Source organism: Prionailurus viverrinus, chromosome D4 (genome assembly GCF_022837055.1).
Source record: "Prionailurus viverrinus isolate Anna chromosome D4, UM_Priviv_1.0, whole genome shotgun sequence".
Lineage (NCBI taxonomy): Eukaryota > Metazoa > Chordata > Mammalia > Carnivora > Felidae > Prionailurus > Prionailurus viverrinus.
In genome coordinates this window covers 1,879,912-1,897,982 of record NC_062573.1, presented here as the reverse complement: position 1 = coordinate 1,897,982, position 18,071 = coordinate 1,879,912, and the positions used below count along the sequence as shown (strand labels likewise).

At 52.6% G+C, this 18,071-nt stretch overlaps 2 protein-coding genes across 18 annotated transcripts in view; one reads left to right on the top strand and one right to left on the bottom strand.

The window, feature by feature from the left end:
• The window catches only part of RALGPS1 (Ral GEF with PH domain and SH3 binding motif 1), a 276,302-nt gene that overhangs the window by 153,938 nt on the left and 104,293 nt on the right, over nt 1–18,071 (top strand). The gene's annotated exons all lie outside the window — the stretch shown is intronic.
• Nucleotides 1–18,071, bottom strand: part of ANGPTL2 (angiopoietin like 2) — a 34,210-nt gene that overhangs the window by 12,349 nt on the left and 3,790 nt on the right. For 2 of the 6 annotated variants that reach the window (XM_047829944.1, XM_047829947.1), the window contains exons 2-3: nt 10,299–10,380; nt 7,352–8,217 (exon numbers count right to left, since the gene is read on the bottom strand). In XM_047829944.1, the coding sequence (XP_047685900.1) occupies nt 7,352–8,168 (817 nt within the window). In that variant the 5' untranslated portion in view covers nt 8,169–8,217; nt 10,299–10,380. Of the gene's footprint in view, nt 1–7,351; nt 8,218–10,285; nt 10,381–18,071 lie in introns of all 6 variants that reach the window. The other 4 variants (XM_047829945.1, XM_047829943.1, XM_047829946.1 and 1 more) reach the window with 3 other exon arrangements.

Below are 18,071 nucleotides of genomic sequence, written 5' to 3'. Positions count from 1 at the left end.
GGACGCAGAGGCGGGCAGCACTCTGAGCCTCCCTGGATATAGCGATGAGAGTGAGCAAGCGTCTCTCAGTCCAGAGGTCGACGGTGCTGTTCTGCAGGCACATCGTGGAAGAGCTGATCAGACCCGTGACGGCAACCCACAGGTACCGGGCAAGTGGTGTTCAAGCGGTCTGCCAACCTATTAACCCTTTCCAAGACAGGGAATCAGCTTATGGGCTTGTGCTTCCAGAACCTGTGTTGGCCTTCACTGATCACCTTTTAATTTTCCAAATGCTCACGAACCCCTCTCTCTGATCTTTTTTATAATTTTACTGGGGTTTAAGCTAATTGTTCCAGATTTTCTAGTATTTCATCCTTTCTCTTTCTGAAAAGAGGGCATTTGCCCAGCACCAAGCCTGTTCTTCATGATTTCTGGATGATTGGGGGCAGTGATTCTGAGTGCTTATCTGCTGTGCCCTCAGCCTCCTCATCTCCTCCTCCAGGAAGTCCTCCCCAGCCCCAGAAGAACTACTTAATCCTCCTCGGGGTTCCCATGATGCCTTATGATATATCTATTTGTCTGTCTCTCTGTCTATCTATCTATCTATCTATCTATCTATCTATCTACTGGAAGAGAATAAGAATGATGACTACCATGTACCTGGAGCCTTTTGCCGGCCAGGTGCTTTACCCGGGCTTTCATTTCCTCCTCACAAGCCTCTCCAACAGGGAGGGAACTAAGTCCCAGGGAGACTGCACCTCGGGAAAGAGGAGGCTCTAGGGTTAGAACTCACGTCTGCCTTCTGGGCCTGTTTCTCCCTGCTGCAGCGTGCTGAGTCTGTGTCACCGTGCTAGGATTGCTTGGGGTCCCGTCATCTCATCGGTCTCTGGGATCCGTTCTGGTGGGAGCCTCATCAGGGGCGTGATCGAGTGTCCATCTTGCCAGCACTTAAGGGTCCCTTAGTGCCCCGCGTGCCTTCCCCCATCTCTTCTCCTTTCTTCACCACCGTGAGCCACGTTCTCTTTGTCATCTTCCTTCTGTTCTTCCCACTTTGAGAATCAGTGATCAGTCTGGGAACATCTGGGAACAGCAGCCCCACAGCAGAGGGTCATCAGGATCCAAACCAAAACCTGGGAACGTGTGGACGGTCTGTCGTAGGAAGTCTGCCCGTTGTATCTGGGATACTGCCAGACGATTGGATTTCTGCTCTTTTGGAGGTTACTCTGGACAGACCCCCTAAGACATCTTAATTTCAACAGTTAGAGGGTTTTTTTTTTTGGTTTGTTTTTTTAAAAAAACATTAGTCATTTAAACTAAAATTTTCTTTTTCTTAGCAAAATTTCTCTGTATACACTGTAATTCTAACTTAAATTACTGTATTAAAAATCTGCTAAAGGAAAATCACTTATTCATTTGAAAAAAAAAAAAAAAAGCATTACATAAACGCATTCCAGGTCCTGTGGTTCCACTGGCTCATCTTGAGGTACAAAGCCAGGATCGTCAGGCTTCTTTTTTTAAGGCGCTCCTCCTCAAGAGTCATCCCAGGGGTAGCTGAAGTTGAGACATTACTTTTACAGCACACGCTCAACACGCCTAACCACCTTCGTTTTAGACACCATTGAGTACGATGCTAACGTAATTCTGCTTTATCAATCTCTTTTTTCCTGGGGGAGCATCTCAGGGTAATGATACAGTCCACTGCGCAAATTCACCCCAGCGATCCATCTATGTGGCTTGGAGCTGGCTGCAGATACCCAAGCGCCAGGATTTTCCAGATGGCTTTTAGTCTGCCAAGTGCCAAACTGTTGGGATTTCTAGGCCACAGATGCCAGATCACCACTTTTAATAGTAACAAGTTGATAGTTCATCCCATGGGGCTGTAAAGAGACCGAGCCTGTATGTAGCTGAATGTCTTCCTTGGAAAACACCCGAGTAAGGCAGGGAGAGCTTGCCATCACACTCGAGGCTCTCTGCGATCCGTTCCCCGAGGTATCCGAGGAGAAAAGAGAAAGCAGAGCCAGAAGGAAGATGACCCACCTTGAACTCCAGTGGCTTTTGTTTATGAAGAAGCTAGCAAAGAACGCTCTTTGAAATATCACTGGATTACGTAGTTTGTGATGAATTTGAGAATCTTACTTTGTTCAGCAATAACATTTCAGGAACAAGACAGCATAGTGCAGTGAAAACAGCACAAGCCCTGGCGGCAAGAGACCTGGGTTGGGTTTTCCGTCAGCTTCGGAAAACTGAAAGGCAGAACTGGTGGTGGCTACGGTCACCCTCCCGTCCTCACAATTCCCAGGTGCCTCTCCGAGTCCCTACAGAGCTTCAGGCTTGGAAGCCCAGTCGCTGGAGCTGGTCTGCACATGGGACCAACAGCTTTTCACCTGGAATGACACTTGCTTGACCTCCAGAAAGAATGGAAGCTACAGTGTAATCTATCTTGTTCTCTATTTTAAATCCACAATCGATAACATACGTATTTCCTACCTCATAGGGGGAAGTAAAATATAGGAGGGAAAATCCACCTGGGAAAACACTTGTTCGAGTTGTCTGTGCCTACCCGGCCATAGAGCATCTGGTGGGGGGAACGGGTGGTCTCTGTGTTAGCAGTGAAACAATGTGGTTGCCACCTAATGTGGCCCCAAGAACAGATCACCTCTGCTGATTTTTATGTATTTAACGTATTTAAAGAAATCAGGACTTCCGATTTTGCTGTACGTTGAAATGCTGAGTAGAAATAAACCCAGAAAATGTGTCCAGATTCAGTACAAATTAAATCAGATTTATCTGCAGCTTCAGTTGGGTCCGTTTGCTGGAAGTCAGGCACATACTAGGTTTTCTTTGGGAGAGCTCAGTTGTTTTAGACATTCTGCAGTGTGATGCTAACTCAGTTCCGCTTTATCTTTTTTTTTTTTTTTTTAATCTCAGGGTTATGATACAGTCTACTACCTAAATTCACCCACAACAGTCCATTTGTACGACTGGGGAGCTAGCCACACATGATTGGTTGGGTTGGTCCCTCCTATACCTGAATAAGGGGACGGCATGATAGTGATGAGTTTGCAGTGACGCTGTCTTGTGTTGTTAGAACCATAAGAGTCCTTATAGCAAATCCACCAACTCTGTTCCCAGGGCTCTTTTAGAAGGAGGTGCTTGGAACCTAGTACATAGAATAGTGATGGAGGGTCACATCCCAGGTAGCAGGCACTTGGGGCCAATTCAAGCGTTTATACAGTGATTTTCACACCAGTTCCCCTCCAGCCTTTCCGTGGAAACGTGCGGTATCCCAGAATGCTTAAGACAGACTCAGGTTTGAGTCTTGGCTGAGCCACTCCTTAGCGGTGTAGTCTTGGCTGAGCTACTTACTCTCTCTGAACCTCAACATCCTGGAAGCTATTTGTCCAGAGACCGATCTTAATTCTGCCAGTGAAAGGCTCTGGGTTGATGAGGCCCCTAATGAGCTCTAATCTTTTCTGATTTTGTGGTCTCCTCTTGATCCCTTGAGAAGCAACCTGAGCTGATGATGTTCTCAGGAGAGAAAGCAGCTAGAGATGCCTACACCTTTTGATTTTTAGGGATTTGTTTCAGGCAGGGCCTTGCTGTGGCAGCTGGTGCTAACACTGCCTGTCCTCCTGTGACCAGTCTCGAGGGCGGGTGCCGTGGCAGAAGGACTGGCATGTGCCTGGCTGTGCCCGCACAGAGCCGAGGGACAGTGTCCCAGGCCTCCTGGACCATTTGGGGAGAAGGCCAGCACTGAGGCTCCATCCTATCTGTTCCCGTGCCTTTTCATGACCCCGGCAGTATTCCTCTATGGCGGACCTGAGTGATGAGTGCGTGCGTGTATGTGTGTTTATGTGTCCAGGGCACACACGTGGAGAAGGAGGTCAGGGGATGTGTGAGTGTTAGAAAGTGGAGAGGACAAGAGGAAGGGTGGACAGCAACAGCCGGCCCACCAGGAGACAGGGCCACAGGGAGGGCCGTTTGGCATAGGCCTCATCAAAGCATCATCCTTACTGAGACGCCCCAGGTCTGGCCAGACCTGAGGGAGGCAGGACAGAACCCCAGTGAGACACCAGGGAAGCCAGGAGCTGCCTGGGCCTCCCTCCCTCAGGCTCTCCGTGGCCTGGGCCTGGCCTGGGGCCAGGCTGTTACTGTCTGGCTGGGAACAAGCTGGTGAGTGCGGCTCCAGATAAGCGGCCGTGGCTCCCTCAGTCCCCGGGGGAAGGGTGAGCTGTGGGCTGAGTGACCCAGACAATGAGGAGAAGAGCGGATGGCTCTGAGGTTATGGGATGAAAGGTTCAGAAGCTGCCAAGTCTTGCACGCAAAGGTGTTTCTGGCCCAGTGCTATCCTTGGGAACAAAGGACCTCATGGGTGAGAGCACAGAAGAAGGTTTTGTCTTCCAGGCGCAGAACCTGCCCGGGAGCTCTCAGAACAGTACTGATAAGAGCTCCCTGCTGATTGGCTGAGAGGCCATTGCCTTTTCCTCTGGGTGTCATCCAGCCCCAGGAAACTACTGGGCCCTCCCTGCCCATTCAGCTTCCACAGGTCTGGCTGATGACATCTGGAGTGGGGAGGTAGGTCACAGGGAATCTGTTACCAACAATCACTACCAACATTTGGGAGGGCTTTTTTTTTTTAGAGATAAATTGTGTCCACATGAAGTCACTGCCATTCCCTCCCATGAAGGTGTGCTTCCTTAAGTGGGAGAGAAAGTGGGTTTTGGGGTGTGTGCAGGGGCCTTGGAATGCACACAGACCATGATGGACTGTGAACGTGAAGAAGCAGGTGGTCCAGACCATTTGAGGTGCCCAGAGTAGGGCCATGGTCCCAGGACTTTGCACAGACTCATCTCCATCAGGGACTGACTAGTAACTCCATTGTCCAACTCCTCGGTCCACCTGGTAGACTCTTCCAGATCATTCACGGAAGTCCCGCCTCCGTCCACCTTTTCCCTTATACTCCAGGCAGACTCAGTCACGCGTGCCACCTTAGTGTCCCCATAGCCCCTCCTTCACCACTCTGCAGGGCACTTAGCACACCATGGTATCACCACAGTGACTGCATAGCCCATGATTTTCGCTGCATTCCTGATTTCAGGTACCTCGTTGTGTCGGTCCCATCAGTTCTTACAACGTTCTGGTAATTTTGGCCTCGATAGATGCTCCCCCCAGAGAAATCCTTTGTCGGATCTGATGTGCCCGTCTCGGGGGGATGGAACTGAGAGGACGGAGGAACTGAGAGGGACTGGATACATCCCAGTGCATTCACACATCTTCCACCTCCTCCAGACTGAGTTCCTGGAGGTTGGCACTGTAGCTTTTACCAACTCCCCGAAGCCCGGTGCTGTGACCGGCACAGAGTAGGGGCACCTCCACTTTTGGCTGCCCCAGGTGACATAATATCACATGCCTGATTGCATTGAGTTTCCCCAACAACCCTGCTGTGTCATAACTCCTGCCCCCATTTTCCAGAGGAGAAAATTACAGCTCAGGAGAGTGAAGTAATTTTCTCACAAGCAGACCACTAATAAGAGGTGGATGCAAAGCTAGGTCTTTCTTCCTACACTCTTATCCCTCTCAGCTCAGTTCAAGCTCAGGAATGTCCTGAAATCATGGATTCAGAAACCAGAGATGCTTAGGCAAGAAGAGGTCTGTTGGGTAACCATTGAGGTCAGCCAGGCTCACATCACGAGTGTCACATTCAACTGAGCCTTCATTTGGTGCCCAAAGGCACGTTTTACCCTCTGGGCGTTCTATCAAGACATATTAGCACGCTCTGCCCGCTCTTTCAGAGCTTCTGATTTAAAACAGACACGTGTACAGAGGAACCAGTCATCTGCTGTAGAAAGCCAGTGCTAAAAAGGGACTGTTTGTTTATTTCAATCTCCTTGCTTTAAGATAAAGAGACCAAAACGGAAGGAAACCCAGAGCTACCAAGTACTGAGACTTTCCATGGGCCCAGCACCATGCCAGACACATTTTTTTTCCCCCAGTATTTCATCTAATCTTTGGGTAGGCATTATTTTAATCTATCCCTAATTGACAGATTGAAACAGAGGAAACGGAGGCTCTGAGGGGCAAGGTGACTGGTCTGATGTCCCAGAGCTAACCAGTGTTGGAGTCAGAATTTGAATCTAGGTCAGTCTCTTCAGAACTTACGTTCTCAACCTGCAAACCCAGCAGAGGGCTTTCTTGCGCAGTGCTGCAGGCAGGTGCTCCCGGCCACGGGCCTGCACAGTGTTGCCCTTGTCTTTTGCATGGGCCACCCCCTTCTGGAATTAGCAAGAAGCTGCTCTTCCCAGTACTGGTGGTTATTTTCAGGAGTGTGAAATAAGTGTAAAACAGGATACTTTCAGTAAAAATATCTCCCTGCTTGTATAATGAAGTGGTACCCAAATCACTGACTTGGAGCAGATAAGTGGTTAGTTTCGGCAAAGATGAATCCAGTTCTCATCTGACAGCCCATCTGGAAGGCTCATACAGTCCTGGGTGGATGTGAGGCTGAGCTTCAGGGGGCTGGGCTTGTGCTCCCCCCCAGACTCTCCGAGCACAGAGGAGTCAGCCCTAGATTTAAAGTGACAAGGCCTGAATTCCAGTCCAGCCTGAGCAGGCTAAGCCTGTGAGCAAGTTACTTATCTTTTCAGTTAACCTTCCACAAGGAGCTTCAGGGGTTAGTGATACAATCAAGATCCATGGAAATACCCGACGCCGGTACCTCGGTCAAGCTTTCAAGCTTGCAAACGTACCAAGTCACCACGTTTGTCCCCCATCACCATATTCTGACAATTACCGTATTTAAGATGAAACATGTATTTAAGAGTATACGGAATCGTCACTGAAAATCCTAGACAGCAGCAGACTCTAGGAAGTGTATGGAAAGTACTCCTTCCCATCCCCTAGCCCCTACGACGTGTTTATCATACCTTTGCCGTGATAACACGTTCTTTTCCTTTGACTGCTGGTTTCTTTGGTGAGCATTTATCACCTGCCAGTTCTCTGCCAGGCACAGCACAAGAGCTTACAGGAGAGACATCCTGTTGCCAACACAGAGCATCTAACACAGAGCCCCGAAAACTACGGGCCTGGGGCTCTTGCCCGTCAGAAGCCAGAGAACGATTGTTCTCTTCTGAGACTCTCCCAGTTTCCTAGTTCTACCTTGGAGCATCCGTCTAAGGCACGCTGCCCCCACCCCCCCCCCCATCCCCCCAGGCTGCCACGACTTGGCCCGAGGGATCGCTGGGGGATTGCGCAAGTCTGTTGGCCCGGCTTCAACTTGCCGTGGCTTTTCCCCCACTTGTGGTCTCGGCCAAGGGAAGCCTGGAGCCTGGCTCTGAGGCCCAGATGGTGCGGGCTCCCTCACGGAAGGACTTACCCGACGGCTTGTCTGTGGAGGACGGGAGGCTGGTGAGGGTAGGCATGGTGGGCAGGGGGGGAGGCAGCACCTTCAGGTTCTGGTCGCTCTGGATCTCGTTGGTAGAGATCTGGTTGATGATGCGATTGTAGGGGGACGGCTGGTAGACCCGGGGTGGGGTGACGGGGGGCGGCTGGGGCATGGGCCTGGCCGCGGGCACCCGCTGGCAGTGCTCCTCGAGCTGCGCGATGATCTCGGACTGGTTGTGGGCCAGCGTGGCCAGGTGCTGGTACTTGTGCTCCAGGTCCTTGTACTTGCTGGCCAGCTGCAGCATGTCGGCTGTCTGGTTGAGGATCCTGTTCTCCAGCTGGGAGAGCTCCAGCGCGTTGTCCCGCTTGCGGATGATCTCGTGCAGGAGCTGCATGTAGAGCTGCGTGACCCGCGAGTTCATGTTGCGGCTCTCCTTGCGCAGCAGCTTCACCTCGCTCACGATGCCGCCGTCCACCTCCACCAGCTGCTGCAGCGTCTCAATCTGCCGCTTCTGCTTGAGCAGCTCGCTGTTGAGCAGCTCCAGCTCCTGCTTGTGCACCCGGTTCTCCAGGAGCACCTCGGGCTCCTTGGAGTTGACGCAGATGGCGCCCGTGACCCGCTGCTGGGGCACGATGAAGGTGTAGGTGCACTTGTCCGAAGACTCGCCGGCCCGCTTGTACCTGTTCAGGTAAATGAACTCGCCGGGCGAGCCCTCCTCGGCGCCCTCCAAGCCTTCCTTCTGGCCTGCCGCTGCTCCCACGGCAGCCAGCAGTCCCAGCCACCAGTATGTCATGCACAGCGGCCTCATGGTCCTTGCAAAATGGTGGTTCCTCTTGGCGAACGGAGCCTGTGAAAACCTGAAAGTAAACAGAAGGGAGATTCAGTAACGGTGCTGTCACTGCCAGCGGCCTGTGCCATAAATGAGCTCAGCCTTCTCGCCAGGCAGATCTTTCCAAAAATTTAGCTTCAGGAGGCAGCCCTTCTGGAAGCAGCAGAAGGAGACAGGCAGGTCTCAGCAGAGGTCGAGGGGAAATGGGAGGGGACCAGGGCATCTGGAGGCAGGAGGCCACAGCCCTGCCACTCCCAGAGCCAGCCCCCAAGCCCAGCCCCGTCACTGAGCTCCTGACCCGAGCCTGAACACCACCTGAAGGCAGCTCCCAGCTGGGGCAGGGAGGCAGAGGAAAGCTTGTCCGATCTCCCTTCTCTGCCCCACGCTACCCAGGCCATCACATCTCCCCGTTCTACGTGTTCCTAACCCCTGGGCTTTCCCTGGGTAGCACGCGTCACAGTTGTGGTGAATAGGAGTTCTGTGTGATCTCCTCTGCCGGACTCCACATTCCATGAGGGCAGGTGCTGGGTCTGATTCCATCCTGTGTCCCCAGGATGCCGCCCTAAGCAGGCTTTCAGCAAATATTTGTTAAATGAACGAATCACTGCACGCGGTGTGGAATGTTTTCAGTTGGTAGTGGACAGTGTCAATGGAAGGATGTGTCCAGCCGCATGGCTTGGGTCTGTGTGTTAGCCAAGCTACCGAGTCCAAACAGGAACAAACAACTGAGCTCTTCTAAATCCAAATATTTGTGATAGCCAGTAACGGCAAGGTCCTGGCCACTGCGACGTGATTAAAGCAGGCGGAAGCGGAAAACAGACTTGTGTGTCCAGATTTGTTTCAGTTCTGCTCTTGGATCATTCGTCCCTTCACTAGATAGCCATCAGACGTCTCTGGGGTGCCAGGCAGCATGCTGGCTGCTGGACGGACGGCCACAAACAGGCCGGAGGCAGCCCTGCCCTCACAGGGCTTATGCCCCGTGGCACGGTCCCTGGAGAGCCGCGGAGCAGCATAGCATCCGCTGTGAAAGGGTAGAGCAGGGAACTGACCTAATCGGAGGATTCAAGAAAGCTTCCCTGAGAAAGTGACCTTTACGCTGACCCTCGGGGGATGAGCAGGATTTGGCCAGGCCAAGAGGGAGGGGACGGACGTGCACAGATCCCTCCCCTCGCCTGCTCAAGGACAGTGCTCCAGCAGCAATCCCCCACCTCTCCTGCATGATCGCATTTTTCCTATAATCATGCTCTTGTTTCTCTCAACTTAAAGAAAACCCGTCCTCTCTTGACCTCACATCCCCTCTCCGGCTCCAGTTCCATTTCTCTGCTCCCCTTGTAAAAAGCAAAACCCTCTAAGGAGTTGTCTGTACCCAGTTTCCAGAAAGTCCCTGTCTTCTCTTTCTCTCTTGAGCCCCCTCCCATCGGGCCCGGCCCCTCCCCTCCACTCTACGTGCTCTGGACAGGATCACCAGCGTCCTCAATTGCCAAGCCCGGTGACCAGGTCTTGGTGCTCATTATGATTTGCCTCTCCGCACTGGGTGACATGGTCGGTCGCTCCCTTTTTAGACTCCTTTCCCAACGGTCACCCTTTCCTCCTTTTTCACTGGCTGTCCCTTCTGTCTCTTTTCTTCTTCATCCTCTTGTTCCTGTCCTGGGGGACTCAGAGCTCAGGCCTCAGACCTCTTGTTTACCTCGGTGATCTCATCCAGTCTTGTGGCTTCCAGGCACTGCTAACTCCCACATTTATTTCTTCAGCCCAGACCTCCCCCTTTGACTCCAGACGCATCCATCCAACTGCTCCTTTGACATTTCCACTTGACTGTGTACTAGGCCTCTCAAACTTAACTTGTCCTGAAGTGAACTGGCATCCCCATACCTCCATCTGGCGTGTTCACCTGCCATGTTCTCCGATGTTGGTAAATGGCAACTCCATTCTCCTGGTTGCTCATCCCAGCAACCTTGAAGTCATCCTTGACTCCTTTCCTTCTTTCATACTCCACCTACAGCTAATCACCACCAGCTTGTAATAGCAATATCCAGGGCATATTCTCAGTATCCTGCTGCTGCCCCCCACCTCCCCTATACCTGGGCACAACCCACCTTCACCTCTCACCTGGACCGACCTGGTCTGCTGCTGGACCTGCCGCTGCCCTTGCTTCTTGCAGTTTATCTTCAACCCAGCAGCCAGAGTGATCCTTTAAAAAAAAAAAAAGAAAAGAAAGGAAGGAAGAAAGAAAGAAAAGTCTGATGTTGGGGCACCTAGCTGGCTCAGTTGGGTTAAGTGTCCAGCTCTTGATTTCAGTTCAGGTCACGATCTCGCGGTTCATGGGATTGAGCGCTGTGTCGGATTCCATGCTGCCAGCACAGAGCCTGCTTGGGATTCTCTCTCTCCTTCTCTCTCTGCCCCTACCCCGCTCACGCTTGTGCTCTCTCTCTCTCTCTCAAAATAAATAAATAAACTTAAAAAAAAAAGTCCGATCTTCTACTCAGAATCCTCTGGGAGACCCTCATCTTGGAAAAAAGCTGAGAGAGTCTCTCAGGCTCTCCCAACCTGGCCCCCCTCCCTCCCTGACCTCATCTCTGACTCCCCTCATCCTTGGTCATGCCGCTGTAGCTACCTCGGCCTCCTCGACGGTCTTTATGCTCTCCAAGCACACTTGTGACTCAGGACCTTTGTACACTGTTCCCTGTGTGGAACACTCTTACCCCTCTTTCCTCATTGCTCATTCCCTCACCTCTTTCAGGTCTTCGCTGAGATGTCACCTTCCCAGGGAGGCCTTCCCTGCTTATTTAACATTGTGACTTCACCACCTTCCCCTCCAGAGTCCTCATCACCAGTAGACATAGAACATTTCCCTACCGCACCCCGTGAACGGAGCCGTCACGAGGGCAGGGTGTTGTGTGCTCCACTCGCAGTGCCAAACACCTGACCTGGAATATGTAGGCACTCAATAAATATTTGTGGACCGAATGAAAAGGCACACCTGCCAGCAGTTGCCACATAGTGAGGAGGGCGATGGGGAGGCGGAGCCAGGGGAGCCCATGCAGGTGGCTGCCAGAGGGGACACCACCCGCACAGGAGGAGGCCGTTCATATTTATCGGTAACACCCATAGGATCTGTTTACTGAGTGCTCGCTGTGTACCCGCTCCTGCTCAAAGCATTTACAAGCATTTTCTACTTTAATGAATTCTTGCAAGGTAGATACTGTTAAGATTCTGTTGTTATTTCCATTTTACAGATGAGGCAACTGAGACTCAGAGAGGCTAAGTGACTTCTCTAGGAGCACACAGCTGGAAGGGGGCAGAACCGGGGGTAATTGGAGGGGTCAGGAAAGCTTCCCTGATCTGATCTCATGTATTCAAGCCTTCAAACTCTCCCTGAGTGCACAGAAACGTACTTAATCCAGTCTTTAGTCGTAAAAGACAAAACAAAGTGTTAGCATCACCACTTTCTGACTTCACATTAATTTATGCTAAAACCAGCATGACACAGATCCTGAAGGTTTTGTCTTCCCCTGGCCCTTCTGGGGCTTCTCTGGTGAGCAGCCCAGGTTCAGGGTCCACCTGTGCCAGCTGGTGCGCAGTTACAAAACAGACCCTGAGCTCCCCAGAGCCACTTGGAACTATTTTCTGCTTGAATGAGAAAGTCTAAGCATGGTTCCGGGGCCAGTTCGGGCCTTTGGATCAGGCAGAGAAAGGTGTTCGGCAGCCTCTGCTGTGGGTTGGGCTACGTAAGGTAGGGCTGCAGTGACGTTAGTGGAAACCAGGATAAGTTTGTGAGTGTTTGCCTGGTTTCCAAAGCGCTCCGGCTGCTCCTGCACCAGCCCACGGCCGCTCCCGGCCCAGAACAATGGCGAGGAGCCGCACCACAGGCTGGGGCGCGCAGGCCGGGACTGCCTTCCCACGGGCCGCTCACCTGAGGCAGCTGCTAGTGCCGGTGCTGATGCTGGTGAGGGCCTCTGCCTTGGCCAGGAAACCTCCAGGGACACGGGGAGGCAACCTGGCTCCAGGAAAGGGTTGGCTTCCCAACCTTCCCAGGCCTCAAGACCTGGCAGGGTGTCACTGTTCATCACTGAGGCCTGTCCCCTCCCACATGTGGGCTCTCAGAGCTTCTCCAGCAAAACCTGTGCCCTTGGGCTTGAGATCCTAAAGGCTGAGCCTCTTCTACGAAATGGGGTTGATCCAGCCCACCTTGCACACTACATAAGGGACATAGAAACGCTACCTCAACTAGAGATGGGACTAACACTCTAGTGTGGCAGACAGCAGGGCCGGACTCAGTGAGGAGCGCCGACCATCCCCCGCCCAGGAGATAGCACAGTTGATTACTCCGCTTCTCAGAGGAGGAAGTTGTACCTGTCACAGGAGCTGGGCCCTGAGCAGGAGGCATGTCTGGCCTCCCCTCTCAGCCCCAAAGCCGCCCTCTGGTCAGACTGGGTCCTGGCTGTCTTGCTATCTGTCCCAGGATCTCACGTGATGCTGGGCGGGAGTGGAGAAGCAAGAGACGGGCAAGCTGCCTTTACACAGCATTTCTTGCGCTTGTTCGGTTGAAAAGAGCACCACATTTGATCATTAACACTCGCACAGGTTTTCAGGTTCACAAGGCCCTTTCCATACACATTGTCCCATTCAGCCATCCCAACATTCAGAGCTAGTGACTTGAGTCATACCATTTTGAGGGTGAGGAAATTACAGCTCGAGAAGCTGTCTGGTATCTTTCTCAAGATGGCACTGCCAGGGGTGCCACCACGGGTGAAGTTCACGATTCTGGGGGTTCCTGTCACTTTTTCATGGGGTCTGGGTTTGGCGTGAGTGGCGTGGGCCCGGTGGGTTAGAGAAGGAACAGGGTGCCGGGCTGTGTCCCTGACACACGCTGCCACGGACGATCTACTGAGGTGGTTGTCCCCCCCACTTCCCTTTTGTAAATGGGGACCCTGAATCCCAGACAGGCTAAGTGACTTTCCCAGGAGCATAGGGCAGATAAGAGCCGGAACTGACCCAGCTGAGAGCTCGGGTCAGCCTGACACCAAGGGCTGTACTCTTTGCACTGCCCTTGGCTTTGGAGTCATTTGTTTTCCCTTAAGATTCTAACGCCCCTCCCCAGTGTTTCTGCTGCTTTGGCAGTTCTTAATGGGCAGTAATGAGTGTGTTTACTTTTGCTTTCCTGATATTTATTCAACTAATTGCACCCCAAGAGAAATAAGCCTCCCCAGCATTCCAGCCATCTTCGGCCGGGAGAAGGACTCTGTTCCAATCAAAGTGGTGCTCCTCACTTTCTTCCTATGACCAACAAAGAAAAGCAACTCCCAACTATTTTCCTTGGCTTCAAAATGAAAATAAAAACGATTCTTAAAATTGCTTTTCCACATTGTATTGTGAGGAGTTTCCATTATGTACGGGTTTCCCTCCCCACAAGTGGAGCTGGTGTGACTGAGCCACGTGACGGCCCCTGCACACTGGGAGGCGGCCTCCCCAAGGCTTGGGTCCCACCCAGCCTCCAGTGGGCAGCCCCGAGCGTCCCTCCTTGGCCTGGTGCGGTGGGGCCACACACTGTGTGTCCACATCCCACTCGGCACCGCGGCACTGCAGCCCAGGCATGGGGCCACTTTGTGGGAAGAATCATTTTTAAAAGATGGAGCTCTGTGTCCTTCCCTGCAGCAGAAGCTGGTGGCCCGGGGGTTAGGAATGAGAAAAGTTCAAACACTAAGGATAATAACTACAGTCAGTTGTCACTATGACTCAAGCGTTTTATATACATGATCTTACTTAATCCTCCCAACAACCTCAGGAGGGAAGGCCTGTTATTTCAGGGCTGCCATGCCTGGTGGCCCAGGTTGTGCACTATGCAACTCTAGGGAGCACAGCTTACATTCACGGTCTTTGTCGTTTTGGATATTTATATTACAGCTATTTTCTAATTCCCACAAAGATGCTTTTAAGACTAACGGCAGAGCTGACAATTATCCCCATTTGCAGGTGAGGAAAACTATTGAGAGTCTAAGACCATGAGTCATTTTGCCTATAGTCACAGAATTACTAAGTAGCAGAGCCAGTAACAGAACCCTAAAATATGCCATGCTGAATATATGGAAAGAAAAGTGCTGGAGTGACAGGACACTGAAAAGAATTGCTCTCTGACCCCTGCAGGCAAGGGGAGAACAGGAGAGCTCTTGGGATCCCCAGGACTGCCAGCCCCAGGGAAACCTCCAGATTCAAGCCAGCTCTCAGGGTGGTGCCTCATGACCAGTCCAGGCTGTAGTGCTATGTGAAGGGGTCACAGAACCTACCTCTCCCTCTGTCGCCAGCCCTGACCCCTCGTTCTGTGATCACGGAGGGCCAAATAGTCCAGGCCAGAGGCCCTGCAGGAGGCCTGAGAAGTGGGCCTCTGCCAAGGCAGTATAGGAGTCTGGAGTTGCCGCCTGGCCCCAAGTGTGCCCGGCTGGCCCCTGACGCCTGGCTTTGGGGAAGCTGGGAACCTGAGCTTTGCTCAAGTGAGTCTGATGGACCTGAGCACGAATTGTGATTGTTAAGGCAACATCAGGACAGAGAGGAAAAAATCAAAACTTCAGAGTTGACAGTTTTTCCTACGAAAGCTCGTTGAGATGTGTGGTGTGCCAGTGGGGAGGTACCCAAACCAACTGGTAACCCAGGATGTGGGAGGGATCCAGATAAAGGAAAATTCTGGAAGAAAGGACCCCAGAGGGTCCTGCTGACCACCTGACCAAAGGCGTAGATAATAACACCCCTTGTTTGTTTGTGGTAAACTCACCAGGTGCCCAGTGTGCCCTTTCTCATTGGCGCTTACAGCCCTACGCACAAGGTTGGCCCCACTTGAGGCCTGTTATCTTATGGAATTATTGATAGCACCCCCTTTTGCTTTCAAAAGTGTCCTAATTGGGTACCAAACTATATGGTCCCCTTACACCCAGAAGAAAAGAATCAACATCTGCATTTTGCAGTAGAGTAAATCCAGATCTAGAAAGGTCAGGTCACCTGTCTAAGGTCCCTTGAAATCAACACCACGACTGGGATTCAGCTGTCAGCTGCAATATCCACGCCCCCACTTCCATCAAGATTGTTTCCCCAGCCAGTATGAACAAAAGGTTCCTGTCTGCTTCATGGCCAGGATGCAGATTGCTTCTTAGTCACTGGACTGAATCAGTAGAAAATGGCTTTCAGGTCAGTACAAGGGGGAGTTTTGTTGGATGTTAGAAACCGCTTCCTGACTATTCAAGTGGCGAGGCCCCCAAACGGGCATCTACGGATGAGCAGTGGTGTCCTCACCTTAGGAAACCTGAAGGGACTGTGCGTCACTTGTCCTAGGTGATTCACTGCCAGCCCTGGGGGCCAGGGAGGGAACAGCCACATCTCCAACTGCCGTCTCCTCCCAGCCCAGGATCCTGTGATTCACTTCCCACCAGAGGCCCATGTGGGTACCCAAGGAGTCTGGAGCCAGTTCCCAGACCCTGCCAGCTCAGCTCTCATAAGACCTTCAAATGAGCCATTTGTTCACCCATCCATCCTTCTGTCCTTGAGCCTTCCCCGCCAGCCAGTCATCATGTGCTGCTACAGCCTGGGTCCAGCCCTGTCTTGGGTGGCGGGAACACAGGCATGAGCCAGAGAAGCAGAGAGTGTCAGATCGGAGAGATTTTCCCGGAGGAGAGCAGTGGGGGGCTCTCATGCTCCTGTCACTGGTGAGCTGCTGGCTCCAGGGAAGGGCTGAGTTCATGGAGAGGCGGGTTGTGGTCATGCCGTGAGATCATAGGGCAGGAGGGGATGTGGTTTAGGCCGCGGGGAGCTGGTTGCCTTTGCCCGGGGGGGACAAGGATGCTGCTGTTACTTTTTCATGGTGCATTATTTGGGAGCCATTTTGAGATTCCCCCAAAGCCCGCGCACCAGGCCCTTTGTGCCAGGAGCCCCAGCCAACGGAGCAGAGGCGGGGAAGGTCTGCAGAAGCCATCTCAGAGCCCGGCTTCTGAGTTGGCTGCTGCATTTCCGGCGTGTGCTCTGGAGCCTTGGAACCGGGGGAACGTCAGACGAAAGGAAGAAGCCGGGGACTGGGGCAGACAGCGCTGCCCCCGGGGTGGCTTCCTGAGAACTTTGGGCCTTGCCTGGAGCTACTCTTCTAGGCCAGGCTGAGTGGTTGGCACCTAAGGCCGCCTTGGCCTGTTGGCATGGGCTCATCCCTTGAGACCTGGGACAAGCACATTTTGTGCCTGTCTCACAGATCCCAATGACTCTGTAAGTCAGGGCCTACATTTATTCTCATGTCACAGACAGAGAGACGAAGGTAAAGGACAAAGTCACTTGCCCGGGGCCACAGAGCTACCAAGTGGTAAGGCTGGGCTCAGAACCAGGCTTGTCTACCCCAGAGCCCGGTTGCTTCCCCACACAATCCTAACTGGCCTCCCTGCCCTTGGTTACCCTCTCCCCTGCACTCTCCAGTGCAGGCGGCCACCTGTCTTTCTAAAGCTCACATCTGGTCATGTCAGTGTCCTGCTGAAAAACAGCCTCATGCTGTGGTCATGCTCCCTGCCTCTGCACATACTATTCTTTTTTGCCTCAGTACCTTCCCCTGTGTCTTGCCCGAAGCATTCCTGTCTCCCTCTCTCAGGTGACCTCACAAGTCTACCTCCCTGTGAAGCCACTGTCCACAGCAAGGGCCCCTCCTCGCCCAGCCTCCAGGGGCCGCTGTGGCTGCTTCCTGCATCCATCACAGCACCTAAGACACAGCTCATCTGGTTGTCCACTGAATACCCAATAGCCAGCATGGCATTTGGGTTCCTAAATAGGACTTCAAGGATTTCATTCATTCGTTGAGCATTTCCCCTGTTCCAGTCACTGTAATGGGGCTGGAGATAGAGTGGGAGCGTGGTCGGTCCCTGTTCTAAGGCGCCCACAGTAGTAGGTGGGACAGAGAGCAGGGGCAGTGGTGATCAGTACCCTGATGGGGTGGCTCAGGGGGCTGGAGGGGGGATCAATGCAGCTGGGGGGGTGAGGATTGGGGGCACACAAGGTGGGAGTCGAGGCAGTCCAAAGGGGCCTTGGCTGCACAACACAGACGGGAATTGTGTGGCACCATGGGGCTGAGAGGCTTGTTGGTCTGAGGCTGGCTGGCTTGCTTCATTTGTTCGTTTATTCATTCATTCATTCCACACATCCCTTCTCTGCCTGGCCCTGAGTATTGGAGGTCCAGCAGTGACTAAGAGACACAACCTTTCCCTCGTGGAGGTTGGACTGGGGCTGCCTCAGGCAGGACTTGGCCCGTTCCTGGAGCTGAGCGGGTCTCGGGCACCTCTCGGCCATAACGATAGACTTCTTTCTGGGCTTTACTTGGATGGTCTGGGCCCTGCCTTTCTGGAGGACTGGGCAGCAGGGAGAGGCTGAGGCTCTGGGGCTCCTGGGCCCAGGAGAGGCTGGTCGGTTTCACCCGAGACTAGACCTAACACAATAGCTCGATTGTGAGCCGCCTGGCTTCCCCCACCCGACATGTGAACATTTCTCTGATCAGAATGTGTCTTGCCATTGAGGTACACATGTAGCAGGACATTGTAACGTTTTAGCGGTCACTGCCCCCCCCCCCCCGACCCCAGCTGTTATTAAATCAGTCATATGGTTTACAGTCAATATGAGAGAATATGGTTTTGTCATTGAAACTACCCTCGGCATGAGGTTCTGATGTGACCTGTCTATCACCACAAACTCCAAGTCACCAGTGGCTGAATAACCCTTCTATTTGGGGTGTTTTATATAAATTCACAGAAAAGAATGCTATTCATTGACTTGCTTCATTCTTGAGATTTCCCCAGTGTGCGTCTATCCAGGATGGCAGCGGGCTGGGGTAGAGGGAGTCTAGATCTAGGTTTGAATCCTTGCTTTTTGGCC